The following is a 21,192-nucleotide window of genomic DNA, read 5'->3' as shown; positions in this document are numbered from 1 at the left end:
CGCTAAAATCGACAATTCAATAGTATTCACATTATTCGACTCCTTACGGCCGAAAATGGTATTACCCATTAGCCGTAGAAAATAACGAAGAGAGGGCAAGTGGACGAAAGTGCCCGTCCTCTTAAACCCGTAAAAATCACTAATACATGACCACATGACTCGGTGAATATCAGAAGTGTCCGAGGTTCTACCCTCAAAATAAAGACCCAAAAATCTAGCAAAGTCGGCTAATGTCAGGGAGTAGTTGACATTGAATAGCCGAAAAGAGATGCAAGCACTAGTCTTATCATCCTCGAAAGAGGCCGAGTCAAAAGCATAAGACGAAAAGAACTCGAGGGTCAAAATGTAATAGGTGAACTCAGCCATGTCCACAAGACCCATCATTCCCGTCCCATTTAGCAGGGACACAACAGACTCATAACAGCCAAATTTTTCTAAAGTAGGTTTGTGAAGAAACCGGGTGGCTGTTACTTTCATTCTCGCGACAAAAAGAGCGAACTTTGCGCGCTGAGTAGAGTTTGAAAAAATAACCTGCGGATAGTCAGGTAGACTATCCGTAGTAGCCTCAATCATCAGTGGCGGACCTCGCGGCCGCTTTGCAGCGCCCTGGCTAGACTGCCCTTCAAACATGTGCTCCTTTCCTTTTGACATTGTTGTTTCCTTTGACGAGAACTTGAAGATTTAAGCAAGAAAATTCGAGAATAAGACGGGATTTGCAGGGAAATCGCGAGAAAAGGGAAGAAAATAGGGTTTTGCCTTTGATTTTCTGATTTTAGGAATATGAATGAATGAATGAGATAGGAGAGAAAACTCCCCTTATTAGAATGCATTCTGAACCCGCGCTGTGGTCGATCGACCACCTGGCACGGTCGATCGACTAGTCTTCGTTTAAGACAGCTTCTGGACTTTTCCCTTCAGTCGATCGACTATATTGCCCAGTCGATCGACCAAGCTCCGTACACGAGCCTCCGACTGTTCATTTTCAAATCGATCGATCGAGTAACTTAGTCGATCGACCGCCAACACGGCAATTAAACTTAATATCGTCAGAAATTCATTTTGCCATCATAATTTCCCGTCTTTCTCTCACAAACATCCAGTAAACCGCCTACGCACTTTGCATAAAATAAATTCCTGCAAAAATTATCAAAGGCGCACATATTTTCCAAACTAAGAAATTGCAAATTAAAAGAAAATAAATAAAACAAAAAAACTCAAAATGCAAATTAAATGAAATAACAAAATAAAAATCCTAATTACAATTAATTACAACCCGGGTTGCCTCCCGGTTAGCGCTGGTTTAAGAGGTCCCGCACGACCTTTTTACCTCACTTTGCATCATCCGATAACGGGTCGAAGTACAATACCTCGACTTTCCCAACAAATTCATCTGATCCGTGATAATGCTTCACATATTTGCCATTAACTTTGAACCTTTCTCCAACAGAGGTCTCCAATTCAACTGATCCGAACTTTGTAATTGCTGTGACCGTATAAGGACCGGTCCACCTGGATTTCAGCGTACCAGGAAATAAACGGATACGAGCATTAAAAAGGAGTACCTTATCGCCAATATGGAACTCGCGCTTAATGATTCTCTTGTCGTGCCAGCGCTTCGTTTTCTCTTTGTAGATCCTAGCATTATCATAGGCCAGCAGCCTAAATTCCTCCAGCTCATTCAGCTGTGTCATGCGTTTCTCACGAGAGAGGTTAGGATCCAAATTCAAATCACAAATAGCCCACCAAGACTTACGCTCCAACTCAACAGGTAAATGACATGTCTTACCATAAATCAATCAGTATGGTGACATCCCGATTGGCGTTTTAAACGCGGTTCTATAAGCCCATAAGACATCATCTATCTTAAGACTCCAATCTTTCCGTGATTTAGAAACAACTTTAGCTAAAACTTCTTTCAATTCTCTGTTAGAAATCTCAACCTGACCACTAGTTTGGGGATGATACCCCAAACCTCTACGATGTTGAACACCGAATTTAGTCAATAAAGCACTAAGTTGTTTCTCTTTAAAATGCATTCCACCATCGCTAATGACAACCCTAGGGACACCAAAACGAGGGAAAATAATCTTTTTAAACAGTTTAATCACGGCTTTTGCATCGCAATGGGGAGTAGCAATAGCTTCTACCCATTTGGATACATAATCTACAGCTACGAGGATATATTTATTACCTTGACTGCTCGGAAAAGGTCCTTGATAATCAATGCCCCAGACATCGAAAATCTAAACCTCCAGAATGCCTACCTATGGCATCTCATGTCTCTTGAAATATTCCCGATCTTTGACAAGCATCGCACTCAGCAACAAAATTGCGACTATCTGCATGCAAAGTTGGCCAATAGAAACCAGATTGGAGTACCTTAGCTACAGTCCGGGATGGACCGTGGTGACCACCATAAGCAGAAGAGTGGCAAGCTTCTAGGATATCCTTCACCTCCCATTGAGGCACGCATCTCCGGATGAGACCGTCTGCGCATTTCTTGAAAACATAAGGATCATCTCAAAAGTATTGTCTAGCATCATAAGCAAATCACTTCTTCTGCTGCCATGAAAGCTCGGGTGGTATCCTACCTATCACAACAAAGTTAGCAAAATCAGAAAACCACGGAGGTGGATAAGACCCTGAAGTAGTAATAGCTAACAGACTCTCATCAGGAAAGGAATCATTAATAGGTAACGAATCCTCCCTTTCTGTCAGCTGAGACGAGATAAATGGTCAGCTACCACATTCTTTGCTCCTTTCTTATCTTTGATCTCCAAATCAAGCTCCTGTAAAAGGAGTATCCACCTCAAAAGCCTCGGCTTCGCATGCTTATTAAGAAAGAGAGTCTTCAGCGCTGCATGGTCAGTATAAACAGTAACCTTAGAACCTAACAAATAAGACCGAAATTTGTCTAAGGCAAAAACTACAGCTAGAAACTCTTTCTCAGTGGTATAATAATTGACTTGACCCTCATCCAGAGTTCGGCTCGCATAGTACATGGCATTCAAAGCTTTGTTCTTTCATTTGTCCCAAAAGCGCACCAATTGCATAATCGCTGGCATCACACATGATCTCAAATGGGAGATCCCAATCGTTTGAATGATTGGTGCGTAAACTAGAGCCTCCTTCAACCTGTTAAAAGCTAAAAGGCACTCATCAGTAAACTCAAAGACAGCATCCTTAAGGAGCAATTGTGTAAGTGGTTTAGCAATTTTTGAAAAATCCTTAATGAAACGCCGATAGAAACCAGCGTGACCAAGGAAACTCCTCACTCCTTTAACATTCACGGGAGGAGGCAATTGCTCAATCACCTGCACTTTTGGTTTGTCAACATGTATACCTTTATCAGAAATCAGATGCCCTAACACAACTCCCTCATTGACCATAAACTGACACTTTTCCCAGTTTAAAACAAGATTAACATCAATACAACGCTGCATGACTTTATCAAGATTAGCTAAACAACGATCAAAGTCACTACCATAAACCGAGAAATCATCCATGAATACTTCCATAATGTTCTCTATATAATCAGAAAAAATCCCCATCATGCACCTCTGAAAGGTAGCAGGGGCGTTACACAATCCGAAAGGCATCCTACGATATGCAAAAACACCTTGTGGACAGGTAAAAGTGGTCTTACTCTGATCATCCGGATGAATAGGGATCTGAAAGAACCCTGAATATCCGTCTAGAAAACAGAAAAATTTGTTAGAAGCAAGTCTTTCAGTCATTTGGTCAACAAAAGAGAGAGGGAAGTGGTCTTTCTTGGTGGCGACATTCAACTGTCTATAATCAATGCACATCCGCCACCCTGTCACTACTCGTGTTGGTATTAATTCATTTTTCTCATTTTTAACCACAGTAGTCCCTCCTTTCTTCGGAACTACCTGAACTGGGCTAACCCACTTGGAGTTGCCAACTATATAAATAATACCTGCGTCGAGTAGTTTCATCACCTCAGCCATAACAACTTCCTGCATTTTCGGGTTCAACTTGCGTTGACCCTGTCTGTAAAGCTTGTGGCCTTCTTCCAGCTCTATCCTGTGCATACAAACATCAGGGCTGATGCCCTTAATGTCATCCAAAGAGTAACCTAGAGCCTTCCTGTTTTCTTAAGCGAGACACATCAAAGGCATACCGGGTCATCATTAAGCTTAGCACTAACAATAGGTGGGTACTGCTCCGTATCATCTAGAAAAACATACTTAAGATTGGGAGGAAGTGGCTTACGCTCAGGTACCTTTACCTCTACAGCACAGACATAATCAACTTCAATGGAATAGCGGTGTTTACCAAATTCTCGTTGGCCGGCTCCTCAAAGATCCTCCATCAGTATTACCTGCACACTCATCTGAACCAGTTAGATTAGCTAAGGGATCCTTGGCTAAGGATTCCCTCCAATTATGACTAACAGCCCTGTCAACAATATCAATGGAATAACACGTATCATCATCAGCAGATTCAGTCGCCTTGCGAGCAAGACTGAACTCAATGGTGTCATCCCCTACCTCTAAGGTTATGATTCCGCGTTTGACATCTATTACAGCCATTTTGTATGTAAAAATGGTCTACCTAAAATTATAGGTATCTGACTATCCTCTGCAATGTCCAAAACAACGAAATCGACAGGAATAAAAAACTTACCCACTCGAACGGGTACATCCTCTAGAACTCCTATAGGTCTCTGAGTCGATCTATTTGCCATCTGAACGGTGATATCGGTCACCTTAAGTCTACCAATATTTAACCTTTCACAAACAGAATACGGCATGACACTGACACTGGCCCCTAAATCACAAAGGGCCTTCCCAATTTCGTGGTTACTTATAGTGCAGGGAATAGAGAAACTACCCGGGTCCTTCAATTTAGGTGGTATATTAATTTGTGAAAGAGCATTGCATTCTTCCACAAAAGCAACATTACCATCATCACGAAAATTTCTCTTACGATTTAAAATGTCCTTCATAAATTTAGCGTAAGAGGGTACCTGGGTAATTACATCAGTGAACGGAATTGTTACCTCGAGATTTTGGGCCATCTCCAAAATCTTTTCAAACTTGCGCTCCAGCTTAGTGTTCTTTAAACGCTCCGGATACGGGACTGCAACACTGGCCGTAGGATCAGCAAACTTCGGCTTCCGAAAGATTAAAACTTCCGTCAAATCATCAATGAGTGAAGAATCATGCAAACTAGTTGACGGATTTGCGTCCTGCACTGGAGACCCAGTCGATCGACTGATAGGAGTGGTCGATCGACCAAACTGGCTGGGTGTGAACAGTTCCTGGACAGTGATTTCTTCGTCAGGAGTCTCAGTCGATCGACTGCTTATGCTGGGCGTGAATAGTTTCTGATCAGAAACTTTTTCATCTGACGCTCCAGTCGATCGACTGATAGTAGTGGTCGATCGACCAGCAGTACTGGCAATTGAGCTCGTTTTTGCACCAGAAATTAAACAAGCTTCTTCATCATTTCCCGAGTCTCCTCTTGGCTTGTCGGGACCTTCATAAGAGAGGCCACTTCTGAGATTAATGGCATTAATCGTTTCAATTGGCCCTTCACATTTGCTTAAAGAATTGGCGACTTGCTTAGCCTCTATATTCTCCAACTGCTTCACAAAATTCTTTGAGGACTCAATCCCGGCTGCTTCTATATTCGCAACTTGAACCAAAAGAGTTTGGACCATTTCTCTCAACTTCGCGATCTCATCTGAATTATGGACAGGAATTTCAACTCTTTCCTTGGAAGCTTCAGAGGCCTCGAGCCTCTCGAGACGGGCAGTAATAGAAGTAATGAGTGTCACAACGGTACTCATTTCATCACTTTGCTTTCGTGAATTTCCACGTGAGCTCCCAAAATCAGCTATATGGACCGCCATCTCCTCAATAGTATTCCAACCTCTATTCTGACCGGTATTGTTTTGGAACCTACCATTCGCACCTGCGTCCAGGATGACCTTGTAATCATCATATAAAGCATTGTAGAATAAGTTGCAAAGATACCACTGCTAGAAGCCATGGTGAGGGACAGCTCGGACCAAACCTTTGAAACGTCCCCATGCCTCACAAAAACCCTCATCAGCTTCTTGCTGGAAATTTGTAATTTTACTCCTCAAGGCATCAGTCTTTGAAAGCAGGAAGTACTTCTTGTAAAAGGCTAATGCTAGAGATGTCCAATCTGTGACTCCAGCTGCTACCCTATCAAGGTAGCGGTACCAATCTCGTGCCGAATCCTTCAAGGAGTATAAGAACATCACCCCCTTTACTTCATCCTGAGTCACCCCAGCTGGTATAGGTATGGAATAGTAGTAGTCTGTGAAAATTTCCATATGCTTCAAGGGGTCCTCATCTGGTAAACCAGCAAACTGATTTCGCTCCACTAAATCGATATAAGAGGAACGAAATTCGAAGTTACCGGTAGTAAGGGTAGGTAACTGGTGCCCCTTTGGAAGATGGTGTTCCTTTGGCCGAAGATTATCATATATTGTAGCCATTTTCGCAGAACTGAGAGTACTCAAGCCTTCCTCTCAAAAACCTGTCTTCTAACTGTGCAAAAGCAAAACTAGAAGCAAAGGTAAGCAACGGCCTCAAGGAACCAAATTTCCTTGAGACAAGAAAAATAAACTAAAAATAAAGCAAATAGAATTACACCGTCTCCCCGGCAACGACGCCAAAATTTGATATCGTCGTTTTGTATCAAAATTAAATTTATAATTCCAAACTAAAACTATAGCTAGTGATAGTAAGGGTCGAACCACAGAGAGACAAGATTAATTTTGTTTGCTATTTTCAGTCTATAAAAGTAACAATTAAATGTGGGGGTTTGAAATTGGTTAATTCTGATGACTAATTGCTAAATATGAAATTTCTCAACAAGATAAAAAGAAGATCGGGAACTTCGGTTCACCATGGCTAAGGTCAGGTCAATAAGGTAGCAAAGGTCTTACAATATGGTCTCAGGGAATATGGACAAGCCTTTCGATCAATGCTCAAATCTACATTACGGTCTTATAATTCCCTAGAATTTCTTAAAGCTTTCGCTCAAGGGAAATTCCAAATCTAATGATAAATAAAATTACCAATCTTTCAATCTAGTAACAAGGTTTATCAAAAGACAACAAGATCGATACGGAAGAATTCATGCTAACAAAACAATCCTAATTTATGCCATGGCTCACCTCGTTCCCAATCAATAAAATTAGCTACACATAATTAAAACTATAACAATTGTAAAATTGAAAGCAAAGAACAAGATTGACATAATTGAATTGAATTAAAGACAAAAGACAAGAGATGGATTGCTGGAATTAAATTGGTAAAACAAGAATTGAAATAACAAGAACTTAAAGAAGGAAGAATTTGCATAAAACTTACTAATTAAAATGATGAACAAAGTAAAATGAATTCGGGATTTTTCGTCCCTCTTTTTTGCCTCCAAACTAGATCTAAACTGAATTCTTCAATAATGAAAAGCATAACCTAAAATTATAGCTGCGTTCTACTGATAAAAGATGCCAAAAGTTAATTACAAATTGGGCTTTTAAAAGTCTAACACGAAGAATTAATTCTCAGCTCGCAGACTAGTCGATCGACCGGTCAGCGTGGTCGATCGATTGGGCAATTCAGAACAGTAGCTTCTGCTGAACTTCAACGGTCGATCGACTGTATAGCATAGTCGATCGACTGGACTGAGCTGTATAGTGGCTTCTTTCTCTCTTTAAATCAGCTCTTCACTCCAATGCACGCATCCCAAGGTGAGTGAATCCGCATCCCTTCTTCCAAGCTTCCCTGAAGTTGCCTCCGGAGGACGGTTTAGGCTTGATTTAGCTCACTTCCACTCATTCCTACAATAAATCATAGAAAATGCAAAGTAAACCGTTTCGGGAGAAATAGTAGCTTTAAGCTAACAATTATGCATGGAAATACGTGCCAAAACTGCAAATAAAGTTTATAGAATATGCACGTATCAACGGCCCGAACCATGTCCGGCCCAAGCCCGCACTTGAACAGATCTAGCCAATATCATGTTATAACGCATTTCCGATAACATAAGATACTCCCCAAGATCCTTGAATACTACCATGTGATGCAATACGACTCATATTATGAAAATGATGTAAAAGACACTCAAATATACACACACATTATTGAAACCGAGTAGGATAAACCTACCTTTTAGCATATCTTCATAAGCTACTCGAATCCGACCCGATTCCGTCTCATGAAACCGTCTCATCCTATACAAACCACATAATACTATCACAAATACATCCTACACTATTATACACTCCAAAACGCCTTATTATTATCCATATTACATATACTATTACTAATTAATTACCTAAAATAAAACCCCCAAAAGTTAGGATTCATACTAAATAGAGAAGGGTAGATCTCAACTTACAAGGTGGGAGGAAAGAAGAATAAGATGAGCAATCCCTTAGTCCAATCTTGAATCTCATTAGGAAGGTATTTGTGAGGGTTTTAGAGAGAATGGAGAGGATTTGGAGTAAGAAGGAAGAAGAATTAAATGATTTGGATAAGATAAGGTAAGATCCCAAAATTGGTGTTTATCGGGTACTTTTCAGTGGCACTCGGTCGAGTGCCACTCACTCGGTCGAGTGCTCCTCCACTCAGCTGAGTGCCATCCACTCGATCAAGTAAACCCTCTGCTCGGTCCACTGCAGCCCTACTAGGTCTAGTCCGAGTCCTACTAGGTCTAGTGTACACTCACTAAGTCTCTCCAACATTCCACTATATCCACTGTAAGGTCACTCCTTAACCCAAGTGCCTATCATGCATCCCAAGTTCTCTTATACGGGGTCCCACAATATTCGGGTATTACAGGCGTAATATGGAAGCAGTTAGAGAGAGAAGGGGGATTGAATTAAAACTTGGATTACATCGCCCTTTTTTTTTTTTTTTTTTTTTTTACAAAAGTAACTGAAAAAAGACTAAATGTAATACTACGGTTTTCTATGTCTATGGGTACACTGTTAAGTGGGACTTACTCTGTCGAGTAAGTAGCTTTTTACGCAAAACAGTAGTCTGCCTATAGGGTACTCGATCGAGTAAGTTGGGGACTCGATCGAGTAAGGGTCACTCGATCGAGTAAGTTACTTACTCGATCGAGTAACTGTGTTTTACGGGTTGTTTTAGCCGGATTTTGTTAATAACGCGAGATTAATATAAAAGGCTTCCGTCATTGTTCTTAATCATTTTTACTCCTTAAAACCTTTCAAGAGAAGAGAAAAAAGTTACGTAGTTCGCATTCGTCACGTTATTAACAAATCCCAAAGGCTAAGGTGGTCGGATCGTCGTGTTCTTTACGTCGTTGAGTTCGTCATGAAGAGGGTAAGATCCTTGTATAGTTTTTATGTTGTTTCTTTGAGTTTGGTTAAAACCCTAATTGGGTAAATTTGGGGGTTTTGGGTGTATTATATGGATTGGGTGATAATTATGTGAATATGTGTTATAGGAGGAGGATTCGTAGAGGAACATTACTGTTTAGCTACTGTGACGGTCTTGTGGCTGCTATTCCAGGTAAGGTTTCCTTACTCAGTATTGGTTACATGGTTGTTGGTAATTGATTGTTGTTGTTGTATAACGTATTGGTATTGGATTCTGATTTGGTGATTGTTGGTAGTGTATTGTGATTATCGTATAATCGTCGCGTGATCTTCGGGTGCGTCCCCTGGCCGAGTGGAGTCACTTGTGGGAGTGGCTTCATGCCCTTGATTTGCCTCTGTGGAACCCGCCACAGAGGGGATGTGAACATTAATGAACATGGGTTTATCGCTCGGATGAGATGAGCGGGGCTTAGGTGGGAACGGCTGCGGTCCCCACTGGCGGTGAGGATTACCTGTTGCAATGGATAATCTGGCAGGGCTACACACTTTAGTGTGTAGTCAGGTGTGTGGTGATGAGATGGAGTTTGGGTTGATTGAATTGGTTGTGGTATTGTTTTATTGCAGCTGTTTGCTTTGTGTAATCAGTACTGACCCCGTTTAAATGTTTTAAAAACTGTGGTGATCCATTCGGGGGTGGTGAGCAGTTGTTTGACAGGTATATCTTGGATACACGCGGGATCTAGCTGGGGATGGAGTCATCACATATCAGAGTCTTTAGTCTTCCGCTGTGTTTGTTAAGACATATTCACTTAGTTGGTTTATAGTTTGAGAACAATTGTATTTCACTTTACAGTTTTGGTTATGTAATCGTTTAACTTAATTATCTAAAGTATGTTCTTTTATGGTCAATTTGATATACATTGCCTCGGGTAACCGAGATGGTAACACTTTCATGCCTTAAGTGGTCCTGGTAAGGCACTTGGAGTATGGGGGTGTTACAAAGTGGTATCAGAGCGACGATTTTGGAACCTGTAACTAATGAACCCAATGAACTTAGAGAGTCAAAATAAAATGAACGCGGGTAGGAGTTGTTAGGAGCTAATGCAAAGACTTGGGAGACGTCCTAAAGTCGCGAACTCGCCCTACAACTTTAAACCGGTCAATATGGGGTGTCATGGGATCGCTATGTGTTTGTTAATGTTCTATTGCGTATGTTGGATGATGTGTTGTATAGAAATGTTGGAAAATGATTGTGGTGGAATGGGAAAGTGTTGCGAATAAACATGTTGCATAATAGTTGGTTTACAATGATGTTTGGAATTGTTGGAAAAGTACATGAGAAGATGAATGATGTGGTGGAAAAAGGAAGTAGTTCATATATGACAATATGTGATGAATAATGATGTTGCAGGATGGATGATTTACAATGTGGCTATATATTTATAACCCCGCAAGTGTACGGTTGCCCGTTGTAGTATTGCGAGGGTCGAACAGGATGGAGCCTGTGTCCTCCACAGTTAGTGTGATAACGTATATAAATCTCTTATAGGTTCACAAGGGTATACTTAGTATTTTATCAGTTGATTAACGTTTACTTAATAACGGTTGGCTTGCTAGAAGTTTGACGTTATTATCATACTGATGGCGGTGATCAACTGGTCCCTAAAAGTCACACCTAAATGATGTGTTTGAGAGATGTGATTGTATGAAAATATAATCACATTGATGCCTTATATGACTAAAAGGTTAGTCCATGTATTTGACTAAATAGTTAGTCAATGTGATGATGAGACGATTATTTAATACAGTTAAATAATATTAGATGAGACGAATTAACTGTTAATTCTTAAATTGAATATAAACTGTTATATTTAATTAATGTATATAATGTTAGCTTAAACGAATTAAGATGTTAATTCGTAATTAAACGTAACCAGTTATATTTAATAAGCAAATTATAAATATGCGATATTTATAATTAATGTATATATTATACGATATTGTCATAATAAATGTTGACATACCGGTATTAATAAATCGACTGCAAACTGTTGTTTGTGGACTTATTAAATACATGTTGACATAATTGACAATTGATAAAAAATTATACACATTATATACATTAGGATAATTACCAAAAATAAGGAGACTTTTCTCTCCTTATTTGAGGTGTTACACGGCTCAAAAAAAAGAAAAGAGAAAAAAATTATCTTCCCCATTTCTCTCCTTTTTCGGTTATGTTAGGTAAAAAGGAGGATCATTTTTATTCACTTATTTTTGACCTAAAAATCTCTCATCAAAAACCCTAAAATTACTCTAAAATTAGGTGAAATTAGGGTTCTTATTCTAGCAAAGAAAAGAGGCATTTCTCATAACATTTTGGGTGCAACAATTAGGAGAATATCGATTTCGATATTGTTCTTAGGCCATATTGCTAGGACCAAAGGTTGATTCTAAATCTCTATTCTTTTTGTTTATGTAAATTCGTTTATGACTAGTTTTTCATAATTATTATTTCGTTATAATCCGAATTTTAGAGGAAGTATACCGATATTTCCCACAAGTGGTATCAGAGCATAGGCCACGAAATTATTTTATATGATTTTCATAAATGAATTTAAACAAAAAAAAATTTGAAGAAAAAAAAAATCTATTCGGCCGAATCATCATTTTTTGTTTTTGCCGAATGAATTTTTTTTTTTTTCAGCCGAGAGTTTTTTGTTTTTTTTTATGTTTTGTTTCCATTTGATTTATTCATATTGTTGTTTTAATTTGTTAAGATGATAATATGATAAATTTGTAGATGTTTTGATTTAATAAGAATTAAATTAAAATGTAAATGGAAATCGTTTTGATTGTTGATGTTCATTTGTTTTGCTATATAGTTTTTGGCATACATGGTTTTAAATTAATATTTATAATCATGATGCATTAAATTTAATAATGTTCAAATCAATTGTGATGAATCAAATATCCGGATAATCGATTTAATCATGATTTAGATATTCATTTTAAGAGGTTAAATTGAATCATCTAGTTTGAATATATGTTTAAATTAATAAGATGTTGATTATGCCAATCTTGTTCTACTAGCAACTTTAAACAAATTGTTCATATAAAAGTGGTTGTTTTCGATTAAGAAAAAAAAATTCTCTTTTTTCGTTTTTGTGGAATTGCCGACAGAAAAAGAAAAAAAAATCTGTTTTTTTTTTTACGTTTTTGTGGAAATGCCGAGGGAAATTTTTTTATTTTTTTTCTGTTTTTTTTTTTGGTTTTGTGGAAATGCCGAGAGAAAAAGAAAAAAAAATTCTGTTTTTTTTTTCCGGTTTTGTGGGAATGCCGAGAGCATTGAAAAATTTATTTTTTATTTTGGCCAATTATAATTATACATTATTTTTATAATGTATGATTGTTTATTGTGAAAAAGTTCACAAATTAAAGATACCCAACTTATTTTAAAGAGGTTTAAAATAATGTTATATTAATTCATATTACAAGATTAATATGTATTAAGATTGAAATTATTGTGAGTAATTGAGGAATTGTCACATAATTTGACATTTAAATAGGTGGTTTGGATAAATTACTCTACATAATTAAGGAATTATGTCTTGAATGTTTAATTTATAGTTGATGCATTTTTATTTAGTTGAATGAATCGTTGAATGGTTTTATTTACGTATTTTTGCAATCGGTTGTAATTTTGTATTACCTAGTGTGGCCTTAGTTAATTATGTTTTCGTAATGATGGAAACATAATTTTAATGTAATTTTTAGATCTCGAATCTCCTTTATTTTTCTTTTGTATTGTTTTTGAAATTAGAATGTAAATAGGTTTATTTTGTAATTTATTAATTGTAATTTTAAGAAGACTAAAGATGGAGATTGGATTGCTCACTTCCGCTACATGGACCAAGATGGAACATCAAGACAAGCTTCTCGGGTCCTAGGAAGGATTCCAAAGTTGTATTTATGTTCATTTTGGTAGATAGGCCACACTAGGACTTTGTTTTTGTTTTACGTTTTTCCATTCTTATTGCTTTTCTTCACATGATAGTTAATGCATCATATTCCGCCTAAACCAAACCACCTACTTATATGCATGAAAATTGACTCATATAGATTGGATATTAGTTTTCATTGACATAAAGATGTCACACAATTTTAAGCCATCATCTTAGTTTATTCGTTCACGCATGCTAGATATTAGTTCACTTAAAATGAATTAAAATAAAGTTGATGGGATCTTCCTCTAAAACTGAAATTAAGACTAGTCTTTATAGGCCAAACAACTATGAATTCCTTCTTCGTCGGTAGGCATATAAGACCTTACTCTCCATATGACCCCTTCTGCGTTGGGTAAGTAGTTTGTGTTGACTTAGTTTACCTCAACATTATAATCCGAAGAGTTTATCGAGATTATGATGTACTATAGATAATTGAGTCTTGGGATCATTTATATAATTCTTGAGGGAGGTCAATTGTATAAATGCTTGAGTCTTCGCTTATAACAGTTTTGCATTAGACTTTAATCATAACGATGAGTATGCTTATTATATTTTTCTTCTTTTCGCAGTGTAGAATTCGTTTTATATTGATAATCTTTGTTACAACAAATGGCTGGAAATAACGAAATCCCTATGCCAAGTGCCACACTTGGACGCGAGTCTGGGCTAAAAGCTTTCATGGACCACATGAATCGTTCACACGATCGAAAAATGACGGGTCCAACTTTGCGGATGGGAGGCATCATTACGGAATCTTTTGCCATTGCGACGGTAAGCTCAAGTACTTAATTGAGCCAATACCGCCAAACCCAGGCCCCAATGCAAGAGCTAACGAGTCAATTGCTTATAGTGACTTCGTTATGGAAGCGGATGCGATAAAGAACGTACTCATTTTTGCAACGAAAACCAATTTGCAAAGACGCTTCATTGCCCAAGGTGCAAACAAGATTTTCACCACGCTCACTAATGAGTTCTCAAAAGCACCGAGAATCGTTACTTATGAGCATACCTGCACTAGTGGAATTATACCCTATAATGGCTGTTCTAATAGCGTATTAGTGGCAGTTTCAAAGCGACATGATTGCTGGGGTCATTTATTTTTTATGTCGGTTGTAAAACCGCCACCGTAGGGTACGCTATGGTGTCGGTTGTGAGTTTGAAACCGCCACCTTAGGTTAAGCTATGATGTCGGTTATACGTCGAAAACCGCCACCTTATGTTATGCTATGGTGTCAGTTCTAAGTCTGAAACCGCCATTATAGAGTAACCTATGATGCCTGTTTTAAATCTAAAACCGCCACGATATAGTTACTTAATGTGTCGGTTTTAAAGTAAAATTTGACATTGTATAAGCAAATTATTATGTCTTTCCCAATTTTAGAACCGTCACTATACATTTATCTTTTTTTTTAAAAATACAAATTAGCTAGCTAAATTTTGACAGCACCTCCCCATAAATTGATGCTAACCCAATATAAATATTGATGCAAGAATACCTGCAAAAAATTGCAATCAACTCCCCAACAAAATGTTCCATACAATAGCTTCGTAACAACCATTCATCTCATATTCTTATCCAACAAAACAATAACACCAATGTTTTCCAATAACGCATCCATCCGACATAACAACATCAATGTTCTCCAAAAAAAAAAAAGCAACAATGTTCTCCAAAAAAGGAATAACAAACTAATCTATGCTACATGTTCTCTAAACATTTTGTAGCCCACACCTCTTTAACTTCATTTATATCTTCTACTGACATGGTTGAATCTGCAAGAATCTACATTTAAAAAAATCAATAATGAGATATTGTTTTAAAAATAAGAAAATAAATAAACTATAAAAATTTATACTTAAAATAAGAAATACCTTCTCAAATTTTTCCTCATCGCCCTTTAAGTAATAGAATGCTATGTTATACATCCATTTCATGACATAATAACCACATTCGTAATCTTGTGGTTGTTGGGGACACTAAATATATAAAATAGTATATTATTAATTAAACTATATTTGGAATATGATATTAACTAGTTGAAAAAAGTAGTTAATGCTGACTTACATCAATCACTTTGATCTGAAGTTGATTCTTTTTAGCAAAATTACGCCTTCCTCCATTAACACAATGTATAATCCAAGCCGCTTTTAACCTCCCTTTTATGCTCAACTTCTTTGGTGTCCTTTTTTGTGAATCCAAAATATACACCGTGTTCAACCCCAAGCAAACAACAATCAACATCCAATGATTTCTATGCATTGAAATTTATACTTAAAGTTAATATTAGGAAGTAACAAATAACATAAATCATAAAAATTTGAATAATTACCCTTCATAAAATGCACCCATGATATATTTCTTGTCCTCTTGAATCTTCAGGACATGCATTATATAATCTTCACATTGACGCGTATTATGCATGTAATCCAAGAGTTTTACAGGACACATGAATCCAACGACTTTCGTTGCTTCGATTTCAGTCGCACATTGATATAAGAAACTACAATTTCAACACAATATGGGTGTAATAGGTAATAATATAGATCAATATCTAAAAAATGAGTAATATAGAATTTTACATACCTCCCCCAAACTTGAAGCACATGAATATTTAACCATTGACTTCTGAACATCTGCCTAATTTCAACAACGGTTAAGTAGATTACCATGTTACCTTCTCTATAATTATAAACCGACTCATCGATCACCATCTTAATGACTTCATCTTTAGGCAAGGAACATAACTTTTTTTCCAAGGCTTGGCAATCATGATCCAATTCATGTACTTCTATCACATTGAGAGGTCTCTTGTCGTACTCCTCACCTTGAGTTTTGTCTTTTCCTTTGGTATGTTCAAGAGACTTGTCCTTCAAATTAAACAATTGTAATATATTCATAAAATAATTGATGATCCAGTTCATATTAATCCGCATTAACATAAAAAACGGATAGAACTTACAAGCTTTCGAACTTTATTAGCGGACTCTGTCGTGTCTTTGACATTGTCTTTTCTCTTCTTTTCATTACTAGATTTGACCTTTAAACAAAAATTTGAATACAAATAGTAAATTGATTATGAAAATAGAAGGCTTGGTAATATGTTAATATCAAAAACTATAAAAATTATAATTTGGTTGTACTTGTATTTACCTCGTTTGCCATTAAAATCAAAAATTTAGGCCATAATGCAAAACTTCCTTCCGCATCACCGACATTTGTGGATCCGTTCCATGGTAATGGAAGTGGTGCATCTGGTCGAATAACACTGTTAATGGAAACATGAGCATTTTCCATGGTTAATGGTTTGTTGTGTACAGTTTTTCCTTCTACCCATGGTGAAACCATCCCTTCAGCAACAATGATCAATTCCCCATTCATATGCACAACAAGTCAACAATGAACAGCTTCCTGTAATCACATTATAAAATGACCAACAATATAATTAAAACAAATAAAGTCAGCCCAATAACAATATTTTCTAGCAAGATATATAATAATGGTATTACCTTTAATTCAATAAAAGGGTCAATATGATGTGTCGAATGAGAACTACTATGTTCTTGTCGTTGCGACAAAGAATACTTAGTGGAAGCTACCGCATTTTCGTTAGGAGAAGGTGTTTTACCCATAAAGTCTGCCCATTTCTTCTCCATCATGGCATTCATCTCCTCCGTAGCTTCTCTTTTCACCTTCTCCAATAGCAATTTCATGTCATCCTCAGTATAAATCTTTGCATTTGAACCTCGACTCGTTGGTTTTCCGAAATATGTTTGGAGACCAACATTTCCACCAACTCCTCTTGTTCTTCCATTATGTTCCGGCTTCCCTAATGCTTCCCTTCATAAGATAAGACGTTAGGCTTCGGGCCATATGCTAACCATCGTAGATTATCACTCACATTATGTGTTTTGTTTGACAACTCATTCATCACCTTTTCTTTGAACCAATGGGCAAAACTTCTATTATGTTCACTCATCAACCAAGCTTCACGTTTATGTGGATTTTATCTCTTTATTAATGCAAAGTGAGCATTTAAATATGGGTGAACTTCTGTCATGTGTTGCAAAACATACAAATGTGCCATGTTAAAAGATTCATGATCGCCACTAATAACTTTCTTTCCCAAAGTACCCTTACCTTGAAGTCTTCCCTCATGTCGAGATGTAGGAAGTCCAATAGGTTGGAGACTCGTCAAATAATCTTGGCAGAAACCAAGTGTCTCACAAGCAACTGTTGCTTCAACGATACTACCTTCGGGACGGTACCGATTCTTCATTCGTCTCTTGTAGGTCCCCATCTTCCGTTCCATCGCCCACATATTTCTCAGGAACACCGGACCACAAAGCTTTATTTCTCTCACTAAATGAATAATCAAGTGAACCATAATATCAAAAAAACTGATAGGAAAATACATTTCAAGTTCACAAAGTGTGACCACAACATCGGCTTGTAGTTCATCCAAAAGTCTCTGGATCAATGTCTTTTGAATTAATTGCATTGAAGAATTTGCATAGCTTTGTGATCACTTGTCTAACATGCTTAGGTAAAATAGATCGGATAGCCACGGGTAATAGTTGGGTTAACAAAACATGGTAATCATGGGATTTCAAGCCCACTAGTTTCAAATCTTTCATTGAAACAAGACGACTTATGTTAGAGGAATACCCATACGGAACCTTCAAACCCTTTAAAGACTCGCACACCGCCATCTTCTCATCTCTTGACAAAGTTGTGCAAGTTGGAGGTAAGTATGTACGTTTCCCCTTTTCAATTGGATTTACCTCAAAACGCCCCCTAGCAACCATATCATATCTCGCTTTGACGCCATCCTTAGTCTTATTAGGAATGTTCAACAAAGTGCCTATGATACTATCAAATACGTTCTTCTCAACATGCATGACATCAATACAATGCCTAACAGACAAATGTTCCCAATAAGGTAGGTCCCAAAAGATGGACTTCTTTGTGTGGTAAACCCCTTCCAGTGGTGGTATGTACGGTTTTCCAAACTCTGTATTGATATTCTTAACTTTTTCATGATACTCTTTTCCACTCAGAAACAAGGGGGCTGATCGGCGCTCGATTTTACCATAGAATGCCTTCTTCCTCTTACGATAAGCATGGCCCAATTCTAGAAATCGTCGACCACCGCTGTATGAATATTTTCCACTGTTCTCAAGCCATTCAGACTCGGTGTCATCGCCACATACCGGATACCCTTTATCAGTTTTCAACCTATACCCCGACAGGTTTCCATAAGCAGAAAAATCATTAATTGTGCAATACAACATAGCATGAATTTGGAATCTTGAACCGCTAGCTGCATCAAACACCTCTACTCCAACATCCCATAGTAATTTCAAATCTTCTATTAACGGTGCTAGATACACATCAATGTCATTACCAGGTTGTTTAGGGCCCGATATTAGCATTGTCAATAAAATGTATTTACTCTTTGTGGTAAGCCAAGGAGGGAGATTATAAATCACTAACATTATTGGCCAAGTACTATGTTGGGTACTTAACGTCCCAAAGGGATTAATTCCATCAGTGCAAAGTCCTAGTCTTAAATTCCTAGGTTCTCTGCCAAAATCTGAAAAATCTCTGTCAATATTTCTCCACTGAGAAGCATCAGCCACATGTCGCAATTTTCCGTCTTTATTCCTCCCATTCTGATGCCACACCATATACTCTGCATCCTTCGGATTTGCAAATATACGCTTGAATTTTGGTATAATTGGCAAATACCATAAGGTCTTTACCGGACCACCTTTCTTACGACTGTGAGGATTTTCTTTGAGCTTGTACCTTGGCGATTTACATCGTGGATACTCGTCTAGGTCACTGTAATTTTTTCGGTACAATATGCAATCCTGTGGGCATGCATGTATTTTTTGGTAATTCGTGGCAAGTGGACACAATATTTTCTTACATCGATAAGTGTTGGTGGGAAGCTCATTACCTTCTGGCAACATGTCTGACAATAGTTTTACTAAAGCAGTAAAACTTTTGTCACTCCACCCATTTCCAGCTTTAAGAGTATACAACTTTAAGACAGCTGACAAACGAGTATATTTAGAGCAACCGGGATATAACGGCTTCTTATTATCACTCACTAACCCCTGAAAAATTTCAGGACACTCTAGAAAATCGTTTTCTAGATCATCCATCATTCTATCAATATTCTTATCTTCTACATTTTTATACATAACATGAGCATCCTTATGAACCTCCTTGTTACTATAAGACACATCATCAATCTCAAAATCATCCACATTATCAACATTGATCCCTAGATTTATGGCCCTCGTACTAGCATGACAGTCATTATCTTTCTCTCCATGCCATATCCACACGCTATAATCTGGTTTAAAACCCTTCATTATCAAGTGTCTTCGCATTTCACTTACAGAACTTATCTTGATCCGATTCTTACACACGCTACACGGGCATAAAAGTTGTTCGCCATCTCCACATAGTCTTTGGAGTTCAACAGCATGACTAATAAATTCATCAAGCCTTGACATAAACTCAAAGTCCCGCTTTCCATACATCCAACTTCGATCCATACTCTAATTAACACAATCATACATTAAGTTATTAGCAACTTCTTCCATATATAATCATTTCAAAAATTGAATTATGTGATGTACTTAATTTAATATAAGATGGTTTATTAATATAATTTGATTGTGTCAATTTTTATGTTTGAGTCCCTTTTAGAAGGCTAGTTATCCGACAATATTTTTTGTGTTCCTAGACACCAGTACTACAAAAAAAAAAAAAAAAAATGAAAGACACCATTAATAAGAAACCAGTTAGAATTTAAAACCGGTTGTAGGAATTGTTTGTTTCTGTATGTGAAGATAAGAGTTGCATTTGCAGAACAAGAAATAAATTGTGTTCTACATCAATGTGAAGGCTAGTTATCTTTCCTTGCTTGTTATTTTCATTAATGATCAGCTAAGATGCCCTTGGATGAATCCTAAACTTGAATTTGATCTTTTAATGGTCAGTGAATTAAGAACAAGAAATAAATTGTGTTCTACATCAATGTTATAAGAGTTCTTATATCTTTAATTCGTAAAACTTGTCAATTATATAGGTGGAATCCAGATGCAATACTCATCAGTTCATCTACTGTTTATGGCACTCCTAGTTACTGGATGCAACATTTCTTTATCCGGTCAAGTGGAGCATCGCTCATCTCTTCCACTTTACAGAGCAACAATACACTTGTTGTTGCATCTGTAATCAGTTGGAAGGGGGCCGATAACCAGAACTACATAACTGTCAAGGTTTGTAGCTAGTATTCTGTTTTTACATGACATGGATCCTTAATAAAACGGAAACTATAGTACATTGTTAAACTAAGGAAAAAGAAGAGCATTGACAACTTGAAACCTGTATATTATGGTTATTGATTATTCTGAATTGCTATGGTGCAGGTAGTGAATTTCAGCAACTCCACAGCCAATTTCACGATCAAGTTTGACGATCACCAATGATCCAATCAGACCATCCTTACATCGTCAAACGCGTTCGATGAAAATACCTTTCAAGATCCCACTAAGGTATGTAATCTATTCACTTAGTTTACTTACATAGTTACATCATGTACTCAACTATATCAGCCTTACCAGAACCAGCCATAAATTTTCCGATGATGGTAATAAAACCAGCTCGTAACATACCAGAAACAAGCAGCTTCACTTTCCACACTTATAATTGTAATTGTGACATAAGCACAGATTTCTTAAAATCACTAGCATATTAGAAATAAACAGATACCTCAAAATATCAACGTTTATACTCGTGATATTGTTAAAACT

The 21,192-nt window shown here is 37.3% G+C and overlaps 1 protein-coding gene and 1 non-coding gene across 2 annotated transcripts; one reads left to right on the top strand and one right to left on the bottom strand.

Moving 5' to 3' along the window:
* Nucleotides 1-6,014: 6,014 nt before the first annotated feature.
* Nucleotides 6,015-6,123, top strand: LOC141597739 (small nucleolar RNA R71). Its single transcript, XR_012522958.1, has one exon. It is a non-coding gene; the product is annotated as a small nucleolar RNA R71 (small nucleolar RNA).
* Nucleotides 6,124-17,814: 11,691 nt separating this feature from the next.
* On the bottom strand, nt 17,815-19,929 carry LOC141595093 (uncharacterized). Its single transcript, XM_074415066.1, has one exon. The coding sequence runs from the start codon at nt 19,927-19,929 to the stop codon at nt 17,815-17,817; it is 2,115 nt and encodes a 704-aa protein (XP_074271167.1).
* Between the last annotated feature and the right edge of the window lie 1,263 nt (nt 19,930-21,192).

The sequence above is a fragment of the Silene latifolia genome, chromosome 8, assembly GCF_048544455.1.
Source record: "Silene latifolia isolate original U9 population chromosome 8, ASM4854445v1, whole genome shotgun sequence".
NCBI lineage: Eukaryota > Viridiplantae > Streptophyta > Magnoliopsida > Caryophyllales > Caryophyllaceae > Silene > Silene latifolia.
The sequence above is the reverse complement of the archived record's forward strand: the minus strand, read 5'-3'. Positions and strand labels throughout refer to the sequence as shown.

Bases quoted from the DNA above. Each gene is read 5' to 3' on its own strand.
- LOC141595093 (XM_074415066.1), bottom strand. From the start codon at position 19,929: ATGGATCGAAGTTGGATGTATGGAAAGCGGGACTTTGAGTTTATGTCA.